General features: G+C 48.5%; 4 protein-coding genes across 4 annotated transcripts; 2 read left to right on the plus strand and 2 right to left on the minus strand.

The window, feature by feature from the left end:
• Nucleotides 1-529: 529 nt before the first annotated feature.
• DFL_009596 (uncharacterized protein) lies at nt 530-1968 on the plus strand (the record flags this gene model as incomplete). Its single annotated transcript, XM_067639507.1, has 5 exons — nt 530-686; nt 754-789; nt 850-1660; nt 1714-1823; nt 1958-1968. The coding sequence occupies 5 exons, from the start codon at nt 530-532 to the stop codon at nt 1966-1968; spliced, it is 1125 nt and encodes a 374-aa protein (XP_067487291.1).
• Nucleotides 1969-3391: 1423 nt separating this feature from the next.
• DFL_009597 (uncharacterized protein) lies at nt 3392-6376 on the minus strand (the record flags this gene model as incomplete). The annotated part of the gene is made up of 3 exons (XM_067639508.1): nt 3392-3438; nt 3500-5849; nt 5966-6376. 3 exons carry the CDS (start codon nt 6374-6376, stop codon nt 3392-3394), a joined length of 2808 nt encoding a protein of 935 aa, XP_067487292.1.
• An 11128-nt stretch (nt 6377-17504) lies between these two features.
• On the minus strand, nt 17505-20353 carry DFL_009598 (uncharacterized protein; the record flags this gene model as incomplete). The annotated part of the gene is made up of 6 exons (XM_067639509.1): nt 17505-17945; nt 18017-18185; nt 18250-19195; nt 19255-19381; nt 19799-20044; nt 20228-20353. 6 exons carry the CDS (start codon nt 20351-20353, stop codon nt 17505-17507), a joined length of 2055 nt encoding a protein of 684 aa, XP_067487293.1.
• A 1779-nt stretch (nt 20354-22132) lies between these two features.
• On the plus strand, nt 22133-23877 carry DFL_009599 (uncharacterized protein; the record flags this gene model as incomplete). Its single annotated transcript, XM_067639510.1, has 5 exons — nt 22133-22240; nt 22371-22435; nt 22502-22586; nt 22655-22702; nt 22771-23877. The coding sequence occupies 5 exons, from the start codon at nt 22133-22135 to the stop codon at nt 23875-23877; spliced, it is 1413 nt and encodes a 470-aa protein (XP_067487294.1).
• Between the last annotated feature and the right edge of the window lie 267 nt (nt 23878-24144).

Raw genomic sequence — 24144 nt, forward strand, 5'->3', positions numbered from 1 at the left:
TGATCTTTGCATAGTTTCATCTGCTTTTCAGCCGAATCCGGCCCCGGGGGATATCTTCTCGATCTGGATCTTTAATATCTTAAAACCCGGCAGTCTTATCATATATAATACCAGTCTGATTTTTCTACAATATATATAGTACTCTAGTATATATGATAGTGGTGATAGCAGTAATAGCAGTAATGAAAAAGTGAATGTGAAGAATGAACCTCGGTTGTTTGTTCTGAGCCTTATTCTTTTTTCCCCTTTACTTTCCCCGTTTCGACAACTTGCGCCAGGCCAGCCTTCTTTCCCTCTCAACCCTCCTCCATCATCTTCAATACCAACTACCCCCCTTCCCTCGCTCCCTGTCTGTCTGTCTGCCTGTTTCCTCAGCCCTATCTCTTCTCCGCATTTTTCTCGATCGGTCACGGCGTTTGCAGCGATCCAAATAATAATATTTTTGTAGACGTATACGCCAAGCCAGCATTGTTGTTTACCTCTCGCGTCGCTTACGTCAAACAAAACCGTACCGCACTACCGCTACCGTATGGAAGAACACTCGCAATCCGACCATTCTACCAACGATGGCGCCTTGAGCCTCCCGAAGAAATGGCTTGCCCTGTATGAAGACTTTGTCACCAAGAATGCCGGCGCCGTATCGCAGATCGAATCCTCGCTTCGGTCCCTAACCTACATCGTGCCTGGTATGGGTCCTAAAATCCTTGATCCGGCGGGAAAGATACTAATTCAGCGCGTTTGATCGCCCCGTAGCCCGATTTAAGGATGCTGAGATTGCTTCGGAGTCAAGTAAGCGCTCTCTCCGTCAACTATCCATCCGTCCTTGCCATTATCTGACTTCGAATGCAGTTCACAGTGGAATCCAGTTGCTATCGCTCTACCATGATTCGCTGCTTTCTAAAGCCATGAGGGCCCTTCCCGCCTCGATCCAAAGACCACCTCAGACCCCTCACGCTCGCTACACAAAATTCTGGATCCAAAAGAGCTCGGCCTACAAGAACATCGCCTTGATGGTTACCATGATCCAGTATACCGAATTGTTATGGGAAATGGCGGCGAGGAGGAGAGGTCAGAAGATCAGATGGAGGGTCGTCGTGGTTCTGGAAGTTATCAAAGCAGTCTGTCGACTTCTGCTACTACATCTTACGAAGTCGAGGCCGATAGTTAGCCCTCCGCTCCCGGAACGTGAGGTTGATCCGGCCCAACTGGAAGATGCGGAATCCATCGGCAGCCCGCCACCAGAACCCGAATCCTGGACGATGCCGAGAACAGGACAGAGACTACCATCGATCCCAGCCACCGATATTCCGAACTTCCTTCTCACCAAGGTTCTGACAGCGGAAGATATCAAACCTCCAGCGCAACTCTTGCACAAGCTAAAGGGGACCGGGATGATTGCTGAGATTCTCTGGGTCATCAGACCCGTGCTCTACGCCATGGCAATGCAGAAGTGGCGACACGACAGGAAGAGCTGGAGGCCATGGTTGATCGGCTTCGGTCTCGAGTACGCTGCTCGTCAGCTAGCGAAGAGGGATATGTCCGAGACAATCCCCGGTGGGCTTAGGGGCCTTACCGGCCTCGAGAAGGAAGAACTCAAGCGACGAGCCATGTCGATGGGATGGTGGGCGCTTCGCGGAGCCGCCTACGAGAACATCACCAGGTAAGATAGCACTCCGTTCATTCGTTTGACCATACTCTCTAACATCATACCAGGGCATGGTTCACATATGTTGGCGAAAAGCTCAAGGACAAGCCACTCATCGGCCTTCTCGGCGGCCTCATTGAAGATTACCAATACCTTTGGGACAACTATTATTTCTCGAGTATGTGATTGATAACTATACATTCAAAGAATCACCATACCTCTTTCTTTTTTTCCCTCACGCTATTCTGTCACGTACAACGACGGGAGACTGATTCGAACTTTCTTTTCTCTTCTTTCTTCTCTACTACACAGCAGCGACTTGATACTCCCTTTCGATTCTCAATCCGCCGGACGGGGCGAAAAAAACCATCACAACTACTCCCTTGCTTCACTCTCTTACGACCATTGCTTTTTCCGGCCAACACTTCAGAGCGATTCTTGTTATATGGTATAGGGTAATTTCGGCATCCTTTTTCGGTTCCTTTCTTTCTTCTATGTCTGTCTTTATGGGCGCTTGTTATCATGTACTTATTGTTTTTTTGGGGACCAATCTTCGGCGACAATCCTTCGTGCTTTTCGGAAATGTATTCTTTTATACTAGGCCCCCCTTCCATCAAGTTAAAGGAACAAACGACTCGGAGGCATCGTTGAGAGCTCCGAGAGGTGTATATATACTGAGACTGTACACGATCCTTACCTACCGCCAGCCACCTTGACCGTCATTCTTCATATTATCGAGAAGACAAACCTCGTAACAATTCCAACAAGGTACCGTGGATATCCTCTCCAGGGTTAGTGACAAAGACGGCCCAACTTTAAAGGTATACATACCGAAAAGAAAGTTAAACATCCGCAAACACTCTTGAGACCTTGGCTACGACCGTGCAAGACGCCAAAGCCTCCCCGGGGAGCTCTCAGCACCGGTATCACAGGAACTTCCAAATTTTGTAGATCGATAGCTGTTTAAAAACCGTCCCGCCGACGAACTATAAAACGACGCGTATCTACACATCACACCCAAAGTTGGACGGTAGACGACCCCCCATACTAAACGTTACAAGATCCCTCTTCTTCCGAGAAACAGCCGTTATTCGGTACAGATTGGACATTGGTATCCTCCTTGCACCCCATCCGGAAAATAAAAGTGGGTCCTTGTTGCGTGGGACGATACCCCACGCGACGGGATCGAGATTATCGACAAACCGGTTCAATTCGCTCGCCTATCGATCAATCTGCAGCCTGGGCCGAACTCTCGGCATTCGGATATCTCGCTCTTCACGTTCCGCAGGCTGCACACAACCAATTATCTTTCGGTCAACAGGAGAGAACTTGTTATTCGATCGAATTACCGATGGTATTGTATTTTGTTTACGGAGGAAAATTGTGATTAATTTTTTTTTATTCATTACCACTACGAAACAAAATCGCACTATGGGGGCGGGGAAGGGACGGCTGCTTCTCTGATGGTAGTAGGTAGGGTAGGGGAAACGGTGTGTGATCTTGATGAAAAAAAAAAAAGCTTCTCCTTTTCCATTCCATGGTAATTTCAAGAAACGAGAGAGCGTGTGAATATTCTTTCTATACAGGAAAAGACAAAAACACAACGCGAAGCTTTGCTGATTACACACCGTAATGGCAAAAGAGGGAACAAACAATCACTTCTCCACCATATGATGAGGAGCCACTTGTGCGAACAATTATTATTATTAATACAGGAAACGCCAACACGATCTATAAAAGAGGCCTTTAAGCGTTCTTCTCGTGTTGTGTCGAGACACGTTGCATGGAGACAACTAGATGGATACGTTAGCATGCGATCGATGATGTAGATGAGCGTAGGGTGTAAAGACTTACCGAAATCTTCCAAACTTCTCTGCTTCTGCTTCTGCTTGGGCGACTTTCCGTGCATGAGATTGTCGAATCCGATCGAGCCCTGGAGCAAGTAGTAGACACCACCCATGACGCAGAAGATACCGAAGGAGAAAATCCAGATACGGACGACGGCGACGATGGAAGTGCGGGAGTGCTCGAACCAACCGAAGATGGTGAAGAGGGTGGCAATGATGTCGACAAGCAAGATGGCACCGCTCAATTCCCAAGATGGGATGGAAGACCAGAATGGGCCGTTGGCACGGGTGATGAAGATGAGCCAGTTCTCAGTCAAGGAGATTTCCAAGAAGAGGACCTCGTCACGGTTACCGAAGTTCTGGACAATACCTCCGAAGTTGTTACCGCCAGGGGTGCCGTCGTTATGCGCAAGCATGGTAGTGAGAGTAATCCAGGTACCGATGGCGAGGACGACACCGAGGAGGACGGACATACCCCAGAGCTTGGGCAAGTTCCACTTGACTGGGGTCTTGGAGAATGGAGCGTTATCGTAGGCAATGGCCAAGGTGGCGATATCGGCGAAGATGGCAATGAAGACGACGAGGTTAAGGTTGAGAGACTCGTTCAGGATGGCGATCCAGAGACCCAAGAAGATTTCCAAGTGGAGGGACAAGGCGATACGGTAGACGACGTAGGCGTACATGCGATGGAAAATTTGACGGGAAGTCTTGAGAGCGTCGATGATAGCGGAGAGACCAGGAGCCAAGAAAACGATATCAGCGGCAGAACGGGCAGCGTCAGAGGCACCCTCGACGGCAATACCAGTATCGGCTTTCTTGAGGGAAGGGGCATCGTTGACACCATCACCGGTCATAGCAACAAGGTAACCACGCTGTTGGAGAATTTCGACGACATTGTACTTGTGTTGGGGGAAAACCTCAGCGAAACCATCGGCAGCCTCGACGAAATCGTAGACCTCAGAACCGGGCATTTCACCGCCACCGCCGAGACCGAGACGCTCTGCATTGTAGACGTTGGTTCCGAGACCGAGTTGGCGAGAAGTTTCACGAGCAATACCGACAGCGTCACCAGTCAACATCTTGATGGAGAGACCGAGAGTCTTGGCTTCACTGATAGTGCGGGCGGTATCGTGACGTGGGGGGTCAGAGCAAGGCATGATACCGAGGATTTCCCAGTGGCCTTCACCACGCTTGCGGGCAACACCGAGAGAACGGAAACCACGGGTAGCGAATTCAGCGACCTTGTTCTTGTAGTCCATGAGGATCTCCTCCGGGATGGGGTGGTCTTCCTCGACGGTTCGGAGAACAAAAAGCGGGGCACCCTTGACGCAAATTATACGTTCACCTTGGGGAGATTCGACAATGGCGGTAACCTTCTTGGAGACGGGATCGAAGGGGTGGAATTGCAAAACCTTGTAGCGGGAGAGAACAGACTTGGCACGTGGGTAGAACTTGAGAGACTTCAAGAAGGCCTTGTCGATAGCGTCGAGACCCTTCTTCTTGCGAGAGGCGGCCAAACAGGCAGTAAGCATGAGATCATCAGGCTCAACCCCCTCGACGGTGTATGGCTCGGCGAGGGAGAGCTTGTTCTTGGTCAAGGTACCGGTCTTGTCAGAGCAGAGGATTTCGACACCGGCGAGAGATTCGATGGCAGAGAGCTTCTGGACGATGGCCTTCTTCTTGGCGAGGTAGGCAGCACCGACGGCCATGGTGGTGGTAACGACAGCTGGAAGACCGACTGGGACACCGATGATAGTGATAGCGAGGGTGAACTCCAAGATGCGGACAATCGGGTTGGATCGGTAGAAAGAGGCAACCCAGACGACGAGAAGGGTGAAGATGACGAGAATCAACAAAACAGTACCGATACCGTTCAAGACCTCGGTGAAGTGACCGGTACCGGCAGAGGCGCGAGAGACGAGAGCAGCGGCACGACCGACGAAGGTGTTGTCACCGGTGGCGGTGACGACCATGAAGGCCTCACCACGCTTGATCGAGGAGGAAGCGTACATGTTGTCACCCTTGTGCTTGTCGACGGCGAGAGATTCACCGGTGATGGCGGACTGATCAACCTGGAGGAAGGCATCTTCGGTAACGATGCGACCGTCGGCGGGAACAATGGTACCTTCCTCGATTTGGAGAATATCACCGGGAACGACCTGTGGGGCTTCGATTTCAAAGAGACGACCGTCACGAAGGACGACGGCCTTGAGGGCAAGAGTTTTCTTCAATTCGTCGACAATGGAACCAGCTTGGAATTCTTGGAAGAAACCAACGCAAGCGTTAAGGAGCAAAAGACCGCAAATGACACCGAAATCAACCCAGTCCTGAAGACCGGCAGCGAGAATAGCCGCAGCCTGGTTGGTTAAGAGAAGATGCAAGTTAGCCTTGGCTGTGTCACCTAAGGGTCAAACGGGCTCTTTACGGAGCCGACCGAGACCCGAAGCGATGCGATAGGGTAGAAAAAACTTACCTCCATGACGAACTGGATGGGACCGACAAAGTACATGAAAAATTTCAAGACGAGATTTTCCTTCTCCTCCTTCATCTGATTGAGACCGTATCGCTTCCTTCGTTGGTCAACCTCAGCGGAAGTCAAACCAGTACGAGTGTCCGTCTTGAGGAGGTCCTCAGGAACAGGACGAGCACTGGCGCCGACTTCGGCCTCTTCATCCTCCTCGAAGTGGTGTTCATCTTCGGACTCGAGGTCATCGATCAAGGCGTCGATGTCTTCGATGTCTTCGTCGTCGTCATCGAGAGGTACGCCTTCTGGCTTCTCAGCAGCCGAAGCCTGCTTTTCGGTGTCAAGAGCTCCACTTGGGATGGAGTGCTTGAGGTGATCCGGCTCCGTTGAGCCGGCACCAGTTGCGAGAGGAGCCGACATCGTTTTGTATCCGTCCGTAGACTAAAAGTCCACTGTATTAAAAAAAAAAAAAAAAAATGTTAGAGTTGTCTATATCGATGTGTGTGTGTTGCACGGTGTAGACAGGCAAGACAGAGAAGCAACGGATGAAACGAAAGAGCGAAAAGAGAGTGCTATCAGAGGTCAAAGCCAAGCATCCAGTTCGATTCGACAAAGCCAAGCTGTTTAGGCAATGACGATGATGATAATGATGAAGCTAGACCGATGAGGGAGTTATCTTTGGGATGGGGCGGTGCGGTATTGAAGGTGGAGATAGAGGATAGGACAGCGCCGATGGCAGCAATAATAACAATTTGCGGGAGAATTGTTGCATCACTTCAAACCACTGCGGACCACATGCTAGACACAAGGGCTTCCGCTTCAGCCTGGATGGACTGGACTCTGTTTGGATTTGGCCTCGGGCTTTCCCATAAACGAGCGGGAATTAAATTCCACGTCGTTCTCGTTTGTCTTCCTGCCGTTAACCGCTCTTTCGTTCTCCATGCTTTGCGCCGGTTTCGCGAACGAGCGAGATAAGGTTTGGAAAAAAAAAAAAAAAAAAAGAGACCTATGCCGCCAAGACTCGGAATACCTTCTGAACCATTCCTCTTCGACGCGCATAGGAATGGTGAACGAACGAGCCGTTCTTCCATTAGTCTGTTTCCGATCGGGGAATGGCTAGACAAGGTACGGCATGGTCTTTACACATGCCTCCGTGGGAGGAAGGGCAGCCAACCAACCAATCGGCCAGCCTTATTAATCATTACATGCATTTGCATTAAAACGCTCGTGCGTGAGAGAAACGCTTGAAAAACCCAAGGTTCCGAGGATCAGAATCTTTTTTATGTTCCTCGATCCCTCACTTGCCAAATGCGGGTGCAAATGCATGCAGGTAATGAAGGCATGGCATGGACATGTAACTTTGTTCCTCACATGACAGACTGAGGGTAAGGGTACATAATGCAATGGCTGGGGAAGTTTGGGTGTGTGTGTTTGTCCGTGTCTCAATCTCATCTTTATTTTTTTGCTTTGCTGCAAGATGACGGCGGTGACAAACGGGGGAAAAGGCTGATGGAAGCCATCCAATGCGCTAAAACACGTCTTCCACCATTCGCTTTCTTATCAATCGATGATGTGAGAGAGGAAAAATTGGGAAGAGAACAAGAGAAGGTAAGACTCAAAACACCACCACCACAAAAGCCGAATTATCGAATAGGTAAAACCCGAAGAAGGACCGAGTCGTTTTATTGCGTGTTTGCGCACGAGCCGGTCCTTCTCGGTACCGCTTCAGCGAAATGGCGAGAGTGTGTATTCCTGAACCCTGAAAGCTTTCCATATTTCCTCCAATCGAATTGAACGAAGCATTATATAATGATGTCTGATAGTGCAATGCCAATTTGCCTGTCGCCATTCTTTCCCACCATCAATTGCGCGGTGATAACGGCTGATAGCCTTTCTTTTTTCTTTTTTTTTCTTTCCTTTTGTCGGAGTGTGTTTGTATGTGTGATGTGTGTAATAAAGAAGCTTACCTTAGACTAAAAACTGATCACTGTAGTTGGAGTATTTTGGATGAGAAGGATGAAGGGGAGGATTGAGAAAGAGAGGAAGGGGGGAAGGGAGGAGAGAAAGAGAGGATGAAGAGAGAAGAGGAGAAGGAATTGGGAGAGTATGGAATAGAAAGAGAAGGGTCGGGAGGAAAGATGGAGGGTTTTGTACTCGAAGAGGTCCTCCCAGCTGCACTCTGTGATGGGATGCACGCCTAAATTTTCCCACGCTCGATTGCAATGGATGGGGGCAACCTCGCAGGCCCGGACAGGACAATAACCACCGGCGAAGCGAGCGGTTTTAGCGTCTTGACAAGGGTCTTCGACTACGTGCAGGCAGCTGCAGGCATGCACGAAGGATGTCTTTCGAAAAACTGGGATTTCCTTCGCTTTGCTTTTGTCTAGTTCTGCCCACACCTTTCTCGTTTGTACTTGGCACTCTTGATCTCGTAGGTAATGGAAAATGCCACCGACTAGCGTCACTCACGTTTTTGTATCTATCTATCTGCGCTCTCTGGAGGAAAAACAAATATCGTTTCTCGCGCGAATCGATCCCGTTGCGCTTCCGGAATTCCGGGGGTTTTTCGAACTCTTCGATTCGAAGCGGGTATTGTAATTAAAAGAAAAAAGCGATCGGGGCCTGGCGATTAAAAGTAAAAGTAAAAATAAAATAAAAATAAAATATTTTTTATGAATATAGATGTTGTATATGTAAGTACTAATCCCGTCAATTGGGGCTTTGATATAAAAGAATTAGATATTAGGGTAAATAGGCTGTAATTTATCGTAATGAGATATCGAAATCGTCGAAGTCGCTGCTGACCCGGCTGGCTCTTGCTGGCTTGCGATCTTGCCCGTCTCCTACCGGGCGCTGTACCTCCGATACTTATGCTCCTCTCAAACCTCAATGTAGTTCTCCAGAAAGACAGAAAAATAAAACAAAATAACAATGAAGCTTTCCTCTACCGCCTTCTCTTCTCTTAGCTTGATCGCTTCGCAATTTGATCTGATACACTCGAAATCTTCTGCTCGTAATGCAGTCCAGCGTGGTTTGCTATTCATCCTTAGTTATCGCGTACACGGTTTTGCTGGGAGTGGAAGGAACCAAGACTGCACTCCTCGACCTTTTGGCATGTCCACCTGCACCATGCATTGGGGTTCTGGGATGGAGCCAATCTGGGAGCCAGCGATGAAAATCGGCAGGCTAGCCACAAAAAAGAAAGAAACAGTTCAGATCATGCATGGGTGGCCACAGGGCTCCCTGCTCCGTTCCAGTCCAGAAACCCTTCGGCCAACCCTCTTTTCGAAAAGAACGCACGACCCCTAAGGACAGAAAAAGAAAGACTGCCTAAAGAAGTTCTCTCCGCGGATTTGCCGTCATGGGTTCGGGAGCGCTCGTTGCTTTCTCACCCAACGGCCGCTCTCCAATTGGAAATCGATCATGACCATCCCAGAAATTCAAGGCTCTGTCAAGACAAATGACGCCAATGGGGGGCGAGGCGAGCGCCCCGTGCCCCCTAGCTTCCCCGTTTTGAGCTTGCATCGACACGCTTCATCCCGGGACTTGTGAGCCCCGGCGTCGTTGAGTGTACAGTAACCTGAGACTCTTCATTGTGAGTATTGTCGCGTGCACTGATATACAGTATACACGTTCGCTATGGGGGAAAACCCTGCTATATTTGCTTCCGCGATGTGCCTGAAAACCTCTGTTCAGCATGAGATCGTGCCTCCTAGCGGAGGCGCTAGAAACGAGACAGCTCCACCATGCCTTATCAGCATGATCCGATTCACAAATACCTTTAATGTTAATGGGAGATCTATCGAAGTTTATGAGGTTCGTTTGAGATCTTAGTCGCTCTAGACGCTTGTGTATACTGGTTAAAGCGCCATAGCAATCGCAAAGAGGAAGCTTCCATCAGGACGGGAAGGACCGCATCTCGCCAAGCTCAACCGACAGAGGCGCCAGAACTGAATCGAACATAAGGAAGAGGAATCTTATCACCACGAAGATTTTTTTTTCAACATGACAGCTCACGAAACCTATCTCGGCTTCACGGGTTGAGGATCATTTCCAGGCAACTACACAAGGACCCAGCCCTAGATCTAGCAGTCAACGACGCCGAACTGGGCATCCGAATGATATTCTACCACTGGAACGCCGATAGCAGCTAAACCTAAGAATGCAAAGATTGCAATTATCAATTACGCCTACGTGTGCAATCCTATCATTGAATAATTGAGTTACCACACATATAAGCCAAGAGTATGTCCATCAACGGCGATTTTCCATAAATTTCAAGAATGTAAAACGCCGCAGTTCCAGAACACATTTTTTCCACTACGGAATCTTGGTCGTGTGTGTGCTACGAAGATCAAATCTCCAGGATTGCTGGGCGATGTGAGGTTCACCAGATGCTCTGAAAGGAGAAATTGCCAAGCACCGATCAAACAGCTGCATCCTATGCAAATTTCAGCAATCCCATGCGCAAGGAGGACCTGGCCGCTTCTCTCCGGCAGATGATGTCGAGGTACCTTCTCAATCCTCAGAGTCCAACACAACATGCCAAGCGCTCATTAACTAGCGTCCTTCCTGCGATGCTTTGCGTGTGCGGGCAGACATACTGTGTACGGACTATATGATATCATATCCTCTCTCCCTGGAGCTCTTCTTGTTCGAATAAATCTTTCCTTCGAGTAGAGCTACCCGTCGCTCTTTCGGAGAATTTCTTCAGGATCTGACACAGGGCTCATTTAGGGCCACAGCTTGCATGACAATGTTGTATAATAGATTCGGTAGACAACGGTTCATCGAACGGGCTTGTGCCTGGCAATGGTGACGATTGCCTGTCTCTTTGAATCAATAGCGCCTACTCTTCCGCAAAATCCCCGCCCGTGAAACCCTGTTATTCTTCCCGCCTCCGTCCGGGACTCCCCAATCGTGTATTGTATTATGGTCTCGAGAGGGCGCTCTGGTTTCATAGATGGGACGACATTACACTCACCACGCCGCCCTTTCCCAGCAAAGCAAGGGAGCATATACGGACAAATGCCTCGAAACGATGGCTAAGCCGTCTCTCACCAGCGCCGCCCTGGTCGTGCCTCGCGCCAAGCGGCCGCAATAGTAAGGGCGTCGCACAAATTTCGATCACTAAGGCTGCGGCCTGCCGATGAACGTTGAGTGCGCGACGGGAAATTTTTGGAATTGAGAATGCATGGCATGGCGGCTCCGGCAGGGCATCGACAGCGAACATGTTACACAACGCTGTACGAAGTACCGATACCACGATCACCCTCTTTTTCTTTCTTTCTCGGGGTCCTCCTGATCAGCCTCGGTGACCACCCTTTTTTTTTCGTCAGCTCCCGGGGACCCTTTCCAAATACTCCAGACTATTCCTCCCCCTTCCCATGAGAAAATGATATCAATTTTCAGCCCGAAGATGCTACCTGAAAATAACTCTCTGTTTCATCCGAATCGTTCCTGCTCGCACCCAGCGAGTTCCGACCTTCAAGTCCCGACTGAGGCGAATGCGCGAAAATTCGCATAAGTCTGAGACGTCATCGTGCAGCCCGAGCTTTTGCGGGAGACATTAGCGAAAAATACCATCCCGGCTGCATCCATCGGGATTTAAGGCTCGCTGCATTTGGTCTTCAGCGCGGCAAATTCGCCACAAACATTCGAATTCCTCGCCTCACCGATGCAAGAAATTTGAAGAATTTTACGAAGATTAAGAAAAAGGCTTTTCCCTCAAAGCCGTTCCTGAATAGAGGGCTATCTAAAACATGTTGATGGACCAAAGAGATTACGTCGGTCCGCCACGGGAGACACTTCATCAAATTATTCTCCAGTGCCGACAGCCGAACAGGCAAGACTTACCAAATTGATGTCAAAGTCACCGCTAACTCTGCCAAATGAAAGAGAGAGAAAAGGCCGCATTCATGTCGACGCTCAAACGCTGGCGCAATTTAGTCCAATGGGACAGAACTAGCGTAGCTGTCCAGGTACCCAAAAGCTTGTCTTCTGTCAGAAAAGCTTTATATTACAAGTATCCACATACTCGAGGAAGGATATCCAGCATCAGCGAATAGGAACCATGGACAACATCCTAGGAAACCCCTTTTGCATTTCAGCATAATAATTAATATGCACCTTGTTAATCTGGAGAACCTCTTCCGCGGTCCAAAGTCCTCGTCAACGGCCGAAGGTGGAAGCTCCGGGTGAAGCCACCGAACGTTCTCGTCAGAATGCCATCATTGAACCTTTCGAGAAAAAAAAAAAAAGGTCTCTACGATTTTTCCCGTCGTGTGACGTGGGTTTGTGCCTTGAGATTGCAGAGGAACAAAGTCTCGACTAGCTACCATGATATCAGGCAGGTGGGTGCAAAGAATTATATTGGAGCGAATATTTTCAAGGCCTTCCATTTGCAAAAACCGGAGAAAATACATCAGAAATAACGCCCGCCGAGGAAAAACAGTTCAAGCGAAACTCCGACCCAAGCATCCAACCCGGATGCAAACGGTCTAGCTGTGAACCGGTACGTGCTCCAAAGCAGACGAGCTCTCAGCTTCGAGAACAGAGCTAGGAAGCTTTAGCTTCCTTTCGAATCCAATACACTGAGACCTCCGAACAATAAACCGTTCTGGCGGTAGGGATGTTTTTCCTGAACCATTTCCAGCCGGGTCGCGATACGGCAGGATTCCCCGTACGAAACACGTCCCTTTGAACTTTGGCATGCAATACCTATGACAAAAGGCACGGAAATTAAGAGGTGGGTAGCCAGTTTCAGTAAGGTCGGCTCCCAAAGCCATAGAATAGAGTAATATTCGTTGAAGTAAGAAAACCCCCACGCCGAATTTGGCTTAATGGCGCAAACCTCGGAGACAAAGAAAACCAGCCAACCACCCGGCTAGTAGAGTCGGCGTCGGCGATGACTTCCTCGGAATTGGCCAGTGCTGTTCAATCTTGGTCGGGGTTCAGAAAAATTAAGAGATTGCAAGCCTCAGTGGTGCCTGAGGCACTCCAAAAAATTCTGTAAAGGAAAAAAAAAACCTCGCATACAAGCCACGATCGTCGACGAAAAATTGATTGAGGGCCTGATGGAAAAAAAATTTTCGATTGCGTCGCCTTCGATAGCCTCTTCCAGCCTTCAGAAGCTGGTGAACCAATTGAGGCCAAGAAACGTCACGGTCATGACCGAACTTTCGTGTGAATGATAATGCACTCCGTGCACGAACACCGACTCGATGACATGTACGGAACGAAAAATCGCGCGTTTCAATGCTATTCTGGCGAGCTTCCTATACTTCTAAGGAGTTCAGCCCAGCACAGGAGAGAGATCAGAGTTGGCAGAAGAGTTCCTTCGAGCTATGTATGTAGGCATGTAATGCAACCACCCAAACGGATGCCACGGATAGAGAGACGAGGTCCTTTTCATTCCCCAAAAACGTGGGGCGGGTTTTGGGTATAGTTTGATAACATCGAGGACAGTCGCGTGCACCCAGCTGTTCCTCGTACGGCGGTTATCGGTGGCCTGCATACCCTCCGGGAAAGTTATTCCCAGCAACCGGAGGCTAGAAGGACGTTTGGCCGTTGCTTCCGGCCGGCGGAAGATTATCCCAATCACGAAAGTACGTGTACGTGTACATGTGCGAAGTACATTAGCTAACGATATCTGAAAGAGCACGAGAAGGATGGCCTGGGTCGAGATCCAATTTGTTTCCCTCCAACAGGATCCCGACATAGGTCCCTTAAGCTTAGCTATATCAAGAAGCACCAAAGCTGTCGGAGCCCCTTCTTCACCCATGTTCTTTTGGAGCTAAGACCACCCCAGCCCACGCGCGAGATCATGAGAGAGCTCGATCGAGAGAGGCAAAAAAGTGAGGCGGGTATCGTGTTTGAGTCTTTGAGCGATTTCTCGAGAACTCGCACCGTTTCATGCCCATATGTACATCGGCTCCGGACCCGCAACCTGGGTCAGGATGATCCAAGCCATCTCGATTGTGGAAGCCAATGGGATGTCTCGTCTGTGTGGTCACGAAACCCGATCAGTATTGCCAATCGACCTTTGAACGATTTCATTATGATGTGCGTTTACTTTTATGTGCCTGTGGACCATGCACCTAAACAACTCAACGTGGGGAACCCTAGGCTGTCATTATAATTACATATATCCATCTGACTTGCCGGTAAGCCCAAGAAAAAGCCCGCAAGGAAGCTATTTTAATATCTTCGAACGAATTGCCAGAGGGCGTGTGATATAAACCCCCTTTTGGAACTCCATTGAGTGATTTTTCCTATATGTCTGTCATTTGATCAAAATCCCATCGTGTCCTCGCTTGAGGCTCCAGCATGTTGGATCCATGGAGCTCGTCTACGTAGCTAGACAAGGATATATATATTTAACCCACAATTATTGCCCTAGACTTCGAGCGTTATATCACATTTTCGATGTAGAAGGTCAGGCCAGAGGAGCATAAGCAGTCCCGAAATCTGCATCTGCATTGTATTGTCTTCATATATCTCAACCCCGATATATTACCTTCAGAACCCGAGCTGCCTTACGACTACAGAATGCGACCCCCGTGCCAATAACGGATCGATCATGAGGCCGACGAAGATCCTATATGCACCCCATATCCCCACAATTCCCGATTTGATTCTCGTATATCCCTCAAACACGATATCCCCGTGTATGCATTCACAGACAAGTAATTCGAAGCACGGGAATGTCTAACCTGGACCCAAAGACCCCAGTGCCTGTTTTTGCTCCAGGCTTCAATTCCCTAAACCGAAAAACGGCTTCGAGTTCATTCTGACCTTGGCCAATTAGACGATTCATTTGTAGCTTCCTAGATCGTGCAAGTCTATGAGACAAACGGTTCCTTGCGATCCAACCTTTCAAAAGGGTACCTTGGACTTACCTTACCGAACTAGAACCTTCAGAATATTCTCATAAAAAAATAAAAATTTTAGTCTCCTCCCAACTTGCGTTAATACATATGAAATAAGTTCCTGCGAGGAAGAAAAAAGCATATGTGCGGCGGACTGGGAGGGGGAAGCTGTCAAAAAAGAATGTGCGGCCAATAATCCTGCACCTGCATATTCTCCGCATTGGCATTTCTTGGAGCTGGATCGATATGGATGGTAGATCTCCCGCGCCAACGGAACATTTTCCTTCCTGTATTGATACTCCGTTGTGTAGCATGCGCCAGCTACCTACAACGTATATCGAAACCTGGTTTGTGCACTTGAGGGAACTGGACACCGAAACTACCGTTCGAAACGAGGACGAATCACCGAACAATGGTGCATTCATCCAACTAACTTCTGTATCTATCTTATCATCGGATGAATTCTAAAAATCGATAAAACAGATAAAATCCGGTCGATGAAAGGGTAGACAGGGTTTCACCTTTGCGCAAGCGCCTTGATGCTAGTTTTGTTAGTTCGTTCGTCGACAGCTCTGGGCTTTATGGCGTGCTTTCCGCAAATACATTCATACATCCAGTAGGTTTTGTGTTTGTTCCCTAGGCGCATATGCAATGTCGGTGGGGGTCCGAATTGAGGCACTTTGTAGACACCCTCGATCAAGTGAGGGGTATGATTTTGAACATGTGGTATTTTGCGGAGGTACCCGGCCACCTCGACAGGATACGGTAGCAAGTATGTGCCCAGACGGCCAGGTAGTACAGCGGCGGTGGTTGCCACCCATCTAATCGATTACTGACATGCTGATCAGAATTCCTTTTGAGAAACTGTGAAGGGTAAATAAGCCTGAATTGCGATCGATCACTATCAATCGTTGCGGAACACGTGCTAGTCTATCAACTTGACATGCCTTGGGATGCTTGTGGCTTGTGATGTTTTCCAGATATCGGCTGTACAACTCGAATTAATCCTCCAGAGGCCTATTCATTCATAGGCAAGGGTGTACCTCAGAGTCTAGGCGTTTTGACATATGTGAATATTTTATCCGTATATGTACATTACTATATCGGGATTATCAATCGATGTTTATGGCTGACGGTATTTGGGGATTCATTTCCTGCGATTGCCTAGTCAACGCTGCTAAATGCTCAAGTACCTCGATATTTACCTCGGGAATTTTCATTCCCTGCATGTTGTTAACATATCGTAGGGCTGCATATCTAGCTTAAATGTATAAACATTACCTTCGAGGCCGAGATGGATGAGATTTCCTAGTTTTGAGGCTAATCGAATAGTCTAACCGCAGATCCCGACCTCTCTGAGTAGTATATCAGATTAATACTTGGTTGGCTGGGTGGTTACAATAATGTGATTTTAAGAAAAAACCGATAGCATATGTTGGGAATTATCATCGTTAACATTCGAATGATGTATTACGGTCCCAAATATTCTTTGGATTTTTGCTCCCTAGGCGTGCTGCTCTTCGGTGGACAGGCGTCGATCCTACTTTCTCCTTTCGCCTTGATTTCATAAATGTAGTATTTTCACAGTAGACATACAAACACGACCAGGTCTGGGTACGGGACAAATATACAATAGAATGGCGCATTCAAAGTCCGACTTTGAGCAAAGACCGGGTATTAATATTTATAACGATCCCGCCGTAGCGTAGTGATATCCTTCATATCACCTCGTACAATACAACCTATAATCACTTAGGTACAAGCTACGAGTTACCCAAGGAGAAACGTGTCTACGCACAAATTCGTAAATACCCAAGCACCTAAGCACTTAGCTAGATGAAACCCATAGAATACGAAATTTCTTTAGAATTCACCTACGGTTCCCAACATTTTACTCTAGGACGATATTAATACTGGTATACACCCTAAGCAATTATTCAGGGAGATCTCGAGAATAAGTTTTCAATATTTGCTATAGATCATATATCTAGAAATCGTAAGATCGTATTACAATAACTACACACTTTCCGAGACTATGCGGGTCGGGTGACAGTGATATTCAAATTCGAAACAAAAGTACTCTTACAAATGAAAAAATAGCAACCAGGACTGGCGCGTCGACAGAGGATACATGGCGAATAAGGACTACACAGAAACGATCGGATGGGTTACAAACATATAAATGACCTCTACGAAACGGGACCTTAAATCCAATCGAAAGACTAGTTGAAGCATTTATAATACGACGATCCATAGTAGGAACTGCGCTTGGCGATCCATTTCGTGACAAACGTGGGAATATACCCAGACGTAGATACCTAGGTAATCCACCCAATTATCGGATTTGGGCTCCCACCATGCCCGAGAATAAGCTCTATAAATACAAATTATTTTTCGACGAGGGAAGAAAACTAAGAAAGAAAAACGCCCGGTGAACGCCACCATGAACTTTAAAAACAGAAAGGAATCGCATAATTGAAAAAGTATGTATGTCTCGCTAGGAAGAATGAACAAGGAAAAGAATCGTGGCCACTGGGTTTCTCGGAATAATCAGAGGGTGCCCCGTGTGGGTCGCTAAAAGGCATTACAAAGATGACGAGGCAATGAGAAAGAAGCTCACACACACGGTGCACAAGAAGAAAACTTAAAGATGAAACCGGGGACATCCAAACCGACGTTTACTGTTGGCCTGGCTGTTGGTAGATCAATGGGGCGTATCCGCCTCCAAACCCACCGAATCCTGGGACAGAGGCTGTGATTGGAACTTCGGTGTTAACATCTCTGTCAGGCCCGCCGTTGTAATCCCGCCTGTTACCGCTGTCATAGTTGTTGGAGTTATCGCGATCGTATCGCTGGAACGAGGATTTTGGTCCGCGTGCGCCGGCATGGTCTGTTTGCATACGTCGACTGATCGCCTTGGAAGAAACTCCTTGTCCGATTTCGATATCTGGCTCTTCGAGAACGAGTCCGCCTTCAATCGGTCGGTCACCGATGCCACCGTATTCGGCGGTTTGAAGCCATCTGCGGTCTGCATCGGTCAATCTGTCAAGTGCAATCTCACTGATTCCAGTGGCGTAATCGCAGCAGTCGCGTGGTCCGAAACCGACACCCCATCTTGTCTAAACCGAGAGTCAGCACCATGGAATATACGATGTTATATGTGTAAATTAGAATGTGGGAGGAAGCATACCCTGAGAACGCTGTGGGGAAGGCGATGGGTTTCAAGAGCTTCTTTAGCTCTGACGGCATCGCCTCGAGTTTTCATTTTGATGAAAGCATGTCGTTTCTCGAAATTGACGATGCAAGACTGAACTTCACCATGTTGTTGGAAGAGCTGTCTTAGCTCTTGCTCGGATGATCTGTGTGGTACATGGGTTAGTTGGTTAAGGGTCGTGTTAAGGATGGTGATGGGAAGGTACTTACGAGACACCACCAACGAATAATGTCCGGCTGTATACACGGATTCTGTCTGGCTTGAGCGACTCGTCATATTCGACGAACTTCTGGCCAGGCGGGGGGTGAGAACGGGTATCCCAAAGATCTTGTTGTCGCTGCGGGCTAGCAGACCGATCTCTGCGATAACCTCCTCTGGCGGCATTCCCACCTCCACGATTCCCTCTACCGCCGCGCTTGCCAAACTCACGTTCTCGGCCATCGTTGCTCCCGTTACCGGAGTATTCGCCGTAGACGGGGCTTCTACGCCTGACTGGTGGTTCATCACCATATCCAGGGGAACGGGAACGGGACCGTCTGAATCGATCACGTCCAGGGGAGAATGGACCACCACGGCGGTCGTCATACCTATCGTAGGGGTTTGCTTGGGTGGGCTGCTGCCACCCTTGGTTATACGCAGGTTGCCCTGGTAGTTTGGCCTGTTCCAATGCTTGTGCGAGGTGGTTCTGACCCAGACCCTGCGTGAGCATCTGAAGCAGAGCCAGCTGCGTCATAACATTTGGATCCTGTTGGGGCAAACCAATATTTTGGAAAGCCTGTTGCTGAGCAGGTGGTGCAGGCTGAGGGGAAGCACCGAAATTACCACCGAGGAGACCGGGAAGGAGGCTCTGGAGGTTTGTGGCAGCGGCAGCGGTTGGCTGTGGTTGTGCTCCAAAGTTGGCAAGAGAAACAGGAAGAGCTGGTGGGGCGGGTGTGGTTGAAGCACTGCCCAGACCAGCGAAGCTGGGGATTTGCGATGGCGGTGGTTGTGTGGTTACGGGGGCTGCGGCCGGGGCCGGAGTCGAAGAGGGATTCGACTTTGTCATTTGAGCGAGAGCCTGCAAGATTGCAGCCGTATTAGGGGCACTTGCTGGATCGGACTGTGCCACTTGCTGAGCGGCAGGAGCATTGGAGAATGGGAGGGATGCATTTGAGACTAACATGGTGAGGTCAGTTTCGAGTTAGAAGAGGGAATATATCGAATATAAAACTTACAGGTGTTGTCGGTGGCAGGCGTCTGCTGTGGCGACGACGAGAAGTGCTTGGAACGGATTGAATTGATGAGGTCGGCTGGGAAGGTGGACCCTCTTTGCCAGATGTCCATAAGCTTCTTAATTTTTTCCTATAAGTTTACAAAGGGTCTGTGTAAGCAGTTCCGGTTCGCATACGAGTTTAATATTCAGCGGCAGCAATCTAACGGCAACGGCACAGCACTATTCTCTAAAGAGACCACATGCACAAGGCTGAAACAGTTCGAAGAGTCGAAGAATGCGTGGCACAGCACGAGGGCTGGCGCGTATTACTTCGCTTGGACCGAGCCATGCTTCGCTCCGTTCGGTTAACAGTGGTTGGCAATGCGGCGCAGAAGTTAGGAAACTTCCACGGAGTTATCCCGCGCGATAAGCTTATACATCTTAGAAAGAAAGCACAACCTAGCATAGAGAAATGTCTGCCCGCTGTGTAAAATGTCATGGTAGATTGCATGCATCTTATAGTGGTGGTCGTCGCCGTGTCTTAGTTGCAAATATTTCAGGCTTACCTTTGTGTCTTCGGGAGCATGAATCATAATGTCGTTCATTAGGCTTGACAAGAGGCCAGTGATCCTATGAACACCAGCGCTAAAAGTACCGTCGGGTCCTTCCTGGGTGGGATCCTGACCGGCTTTACGGGCCTCATCTATGTATGCTCGAACAATGGAATCTACGGCATACAGCACGCCTAGTTTGTGTGTACCAGGTGTCTTCTTGAAATGAGTGTAGAGCTTCTGAATCAGGATGGATTCGGACTGGAAGATACAACATACGAATGTTAGTCTTACTGTGCATTCCAACAAAATGGCGCCGGGTGTGAAGCCGGGTGTCATATAACGAATATAAAAAAGTTGGTTTTCGTGTATAAAAGCACGGTAACAACAATGTAATTATATGAATAGTATAGAGGGATGGAGCAAGGGATGAGTGGGACCCACCTGGACATTTTCAATACTTATTTCTGTCAGGGACTTGATTTTGGAACCAGAAACACCGGGAGGCTTCAGGCCTGACATCTGGGCCAGGAGGTTCCCGAACTCCTCGACAGCCTTGTTCTCTGCCATGATGGGACGCGGCAGAAGTTGGCTTAGATAAGCCGGAAATCTAGAATTTGTTTTCTCGGGGTTTATTCGAATGCAACCGCTTGCAGGAGCGTTGCAAGATCGGTTACGACGGGTGATGAAGGTGGTGGTGTTTTATACAGTACGTATTCCAGGACCAGATGTGATTTCTCTCTTTGGGGGATTTCTAACGATAGCGGTTTGCTTCCTAGGGTTCGAATTCCACGATACAGGCCTGGTCCGCGACTCGAGGAATTTCAGATCAACTTCACACTTTTTCTCGGGTTTAACAAACTCGAGCACGTATAAAATCCAGAAGGCTTAAAAAGAATACGCGTTGGTTTTAGAGCGTTATCAAATACGGCTCCTCTCAGATGATTTAATGATAATGACGTGTGGCGTGTATGTGGCGACTGATAACAGAACTTGAATTTTTAGGATCTCGATGTCACTCAACCTACAAGCGGGAGTTTCGTCGAGGAGAGCTCTTGTGGGTTATACAAGAGGCCTGAAATACGTGAGCCTTTCTTCTTCTTTTCTCTTAGAAATCGGTCGGAGATTGCTGCAGAGTCCGAGAACAAGTGTCTCTCCCTCTTAGCTATCAGTAGTTATGTCTGGCGAAAAGATTTTGGAGTCTTCTTTTTGTTTTTTTTGCTTTAGTTCAATTTCTTCTGCGTAGTTGATGATTAACAACAGGCAACGAAAAAAGACGCGATTCCGAATTGATTAGCTAGCCTCCTTTCTTCCGGAATAATGTTTTTTTTTTTTTTTTTTTTTGACAAGAAAGAAAAAAAAAACCAGCACAAAAGTAGATGAGCGCGGAGTATCGATAGGAATGGGCGAGGAGGGAATAAAAAGATGTGAAGGTTGTGTTGAAGAGTCGGGAGAAGAGTCGGAAGAGAAGTCGAGAGAGAAAAGGATGGCGATAGATGAGGGTGGTTGAGGTTGAAGGGGAAGAAGGTTGACGGAGATGGACGGACGGTGATGACAGGATGATGTGAAGGGAGAAGGGGAAGCGGAAATGAGGGGGAAGGGCGAAATATTTTTGTACTCTTTTTTTTGTGGCCAAAATAATTTGTGTGGCTGACTCAGCCAACGCAGCAACACATTAACACATTATCATATTGGCAAACCAACACATCAACACATATCGCTTTATCGCATATCATATCCATTACCTGAACAGGTGTACATGTGTGTCCGTGCATGACATGTGTATTGGGGGTAAGAGTGATATACATAGTAGGTGGGGATACAGTCCACAGGCCCGAAGACACATCTTCCAGCCGTGGCAGCTGGAACGGACACGCTAAACCCCAACCGACCGGCTGTCCGTTGGGCCAGCGGTGGTTCTGGTGGGCCCCCACTCGGCCTGCCTGCTCTTCCCTGCCTGTTTTCCGAGCCGACGACAGGCCTAAAAGAAAATTTCACAGGCCGGATTGCGAGGTTTTTCCTGCGGTCCAAAATCGATAGATCCCCAATCTCGGAGAGAAATGGCCGCTTAGATGTAGCATGAATGAATGAAGTATCTGTACAGCCCGTAGAATATAATACCTCGAGCCTAGGGAAAAGGAAAACTCGACTAAGCAGTTATTGCCCAATTGATCGGGCTTGTGCCAAACCGTGTTCGTCCGGTTCCTTCGAAACCTTCCCGTTCGTCAACAAATTTTCTCTTTCTTTTAAAGCTTTTTCTTCTGGATCTCGTTCCTTTCTCTTCACAGGTTACCATCACACCACCTCTCCTCTTCTCTCCTATCTCATATCCACACACATACATACACAATGGCGTCCCTTAGGATTGCATCTTCCGCTCTGCGCGGAGTCGCTAGACCAGCTTTCTCTTCTACTCGTTCGGCCGGTTTCACTGCTGCTCGGTGTCTTAGCACCAAGGTACGACGTCATTGATATATCTTTCGCACAAATCGTCAAACATTGGACGAACCATGCGTGAGAAAGTTTTTGAAAGAGGAAGGGGAAAGAAAGTTGAGATGAGCTGACCTTTTTATCATCAACGTTGTAGTCGCTCAAAGATACCTTTGCTGAAAAGATTCCTCAAGAGATTGAGAAGATCAAAAAGCTGAAGAAGTATGGTTTGCCTCGGATCAGCTAGTCTTTAAGGTGCTGGAATGCTAACAATGCTGTCCGCTACAGAGAACATGGAAGCAAAGTTCTTGGTGAGGTCACCCTCGAGCAGGTCTACGGTGGTGCCCGTGGTATTAAGAGCTTGGTCTGGGAAGTAAGTACTATATCTTTGTCAAAACATGTTATCTTCGCATCCCGTACTAATGGATTGTGTCTGGCTAGGGTTCCGTCTTGGACGCTGAGGAGGGTATCAGATTCCGAGGAAAGACCGTATGTACCTTTCTTCCACCTAGTGATATATAAATATGCCGGTGTCTAATCTTCTATCTGTCTGTTAGATTCCAGAATGCCAGGAAATCCTACCCAAGGCCGAAGGTGGAGAGGAGCCTCTCCCAGAAGGTCTCTTCTGGTTGCTCTTGACCGGCGAGGTCCCGACCACTGAGCAGGTCCGTGGTTTGTCCGCCGAATGGGCTGCTCGCGCCGAGCTTCCCAAGTTCGTCGAGGAGCTCATTGACCGATGCCCTACCGACCTCCACCCGATGGCCCAGTTCTCCCTCGCTGTCACTGCCCTCGAGCACCAGTCTTCGTTCGCCAAGGCATACGCCAAGGGTATCAACAAGAAGGAATACTGGACCTACTTCTTCGAAGACTCCATGGACCTCATTGCCAAGCTCCCAATCATCGCTGCCAGGATATACCAGAACGTCTTCAAGGGCGGAAAGGTCGCCGCTGTCCAGAAGGACAAGGACTACGGTTTCAACTTGGCCAACATGCTCGGATATGGCGAGAACAAGGACTTCGTTGAACTCATGAGATTGTACCTTACCATCCACTCTGACCACGAGGGTGGTAACGTCTCCGCTCACACTACCCACCTGGTTGGTAGCGCCTTGAGCTCTCCAATGCTGTCCTTCGCTGCTGGCCTCAACGGTCTCGCCGGTCCTCTCCACGGTCTTGCCAACCAGGAAGTCTTGAACTGGCTCTTCAAGATGAAGGAGAAGGTCGGAAACGACCTCAGCGACGAAGCTATCAAGAAGTACCTCTGGGATACCCTTAACGGCGGTCAAGTCGTTCCTGGATACGGCCACGCCGTCCTCCGCAAGACTGATCCACGATATGTCTCTCAGCGTGAATTCGCCCTCAAGAAGCTCCCAGAAGACCCCATGTTCAAGTTGGTCAGCCAGGTCTACAAGATTGCTCCTGGCGTCTTGACCGAGCACGGAAAGACCAAGAACCCATACCCCAACGTTGACGCCCACTCCGGTGTTCTCCTCCAGTACTACGGCCTGACCGAGTCCAGCTTCTACACTGTCCTCTTCGGTGTATCTCGTGCCCTAGGTGTCTTGCCACAGTTGATCATTGACCGTGCCGTCGGTATGCCAATTGAGCGACCAAAGTCCTTCAGCACTGAGCATTACGCTAAACTTGTTGGCGCCACCCTCTGAACGCCCTTTACCCTTCATACTACCCAACTACTTAATATACCCAGAATTCTCCACTATGCTCACGAATTGATAACACCCTTCCTACGATTAGAATCCTTAACTAGCTTTGCTATTCACGTTTTCCCTTGAGATGAAAGACGCCAAAAGTTATTCTTTTCTTTCATAACAATCTCATTTTTTTTTTGTAAGGGGAGGACCTTTCACTTCTTGTTTTTTACACTTTATGATCTAATAATAAGACGGGTGTATCATTCTCACGGATTTTTT

Source organism: Arthrobotrys flagrans (assembly GCF_004000055.1).
Source record: "Arthrobotrys flagrans strain CBS H-5679 chromosome Unknown unitig_1, whole genome shotgun sequence".
NCBI lineage: Eukaryota > Fungi > Ascomycota > Orbiliomycetes > Orbiliales > Orbiliaceae > Arthrobotrys > Arthrobotrys flagrans.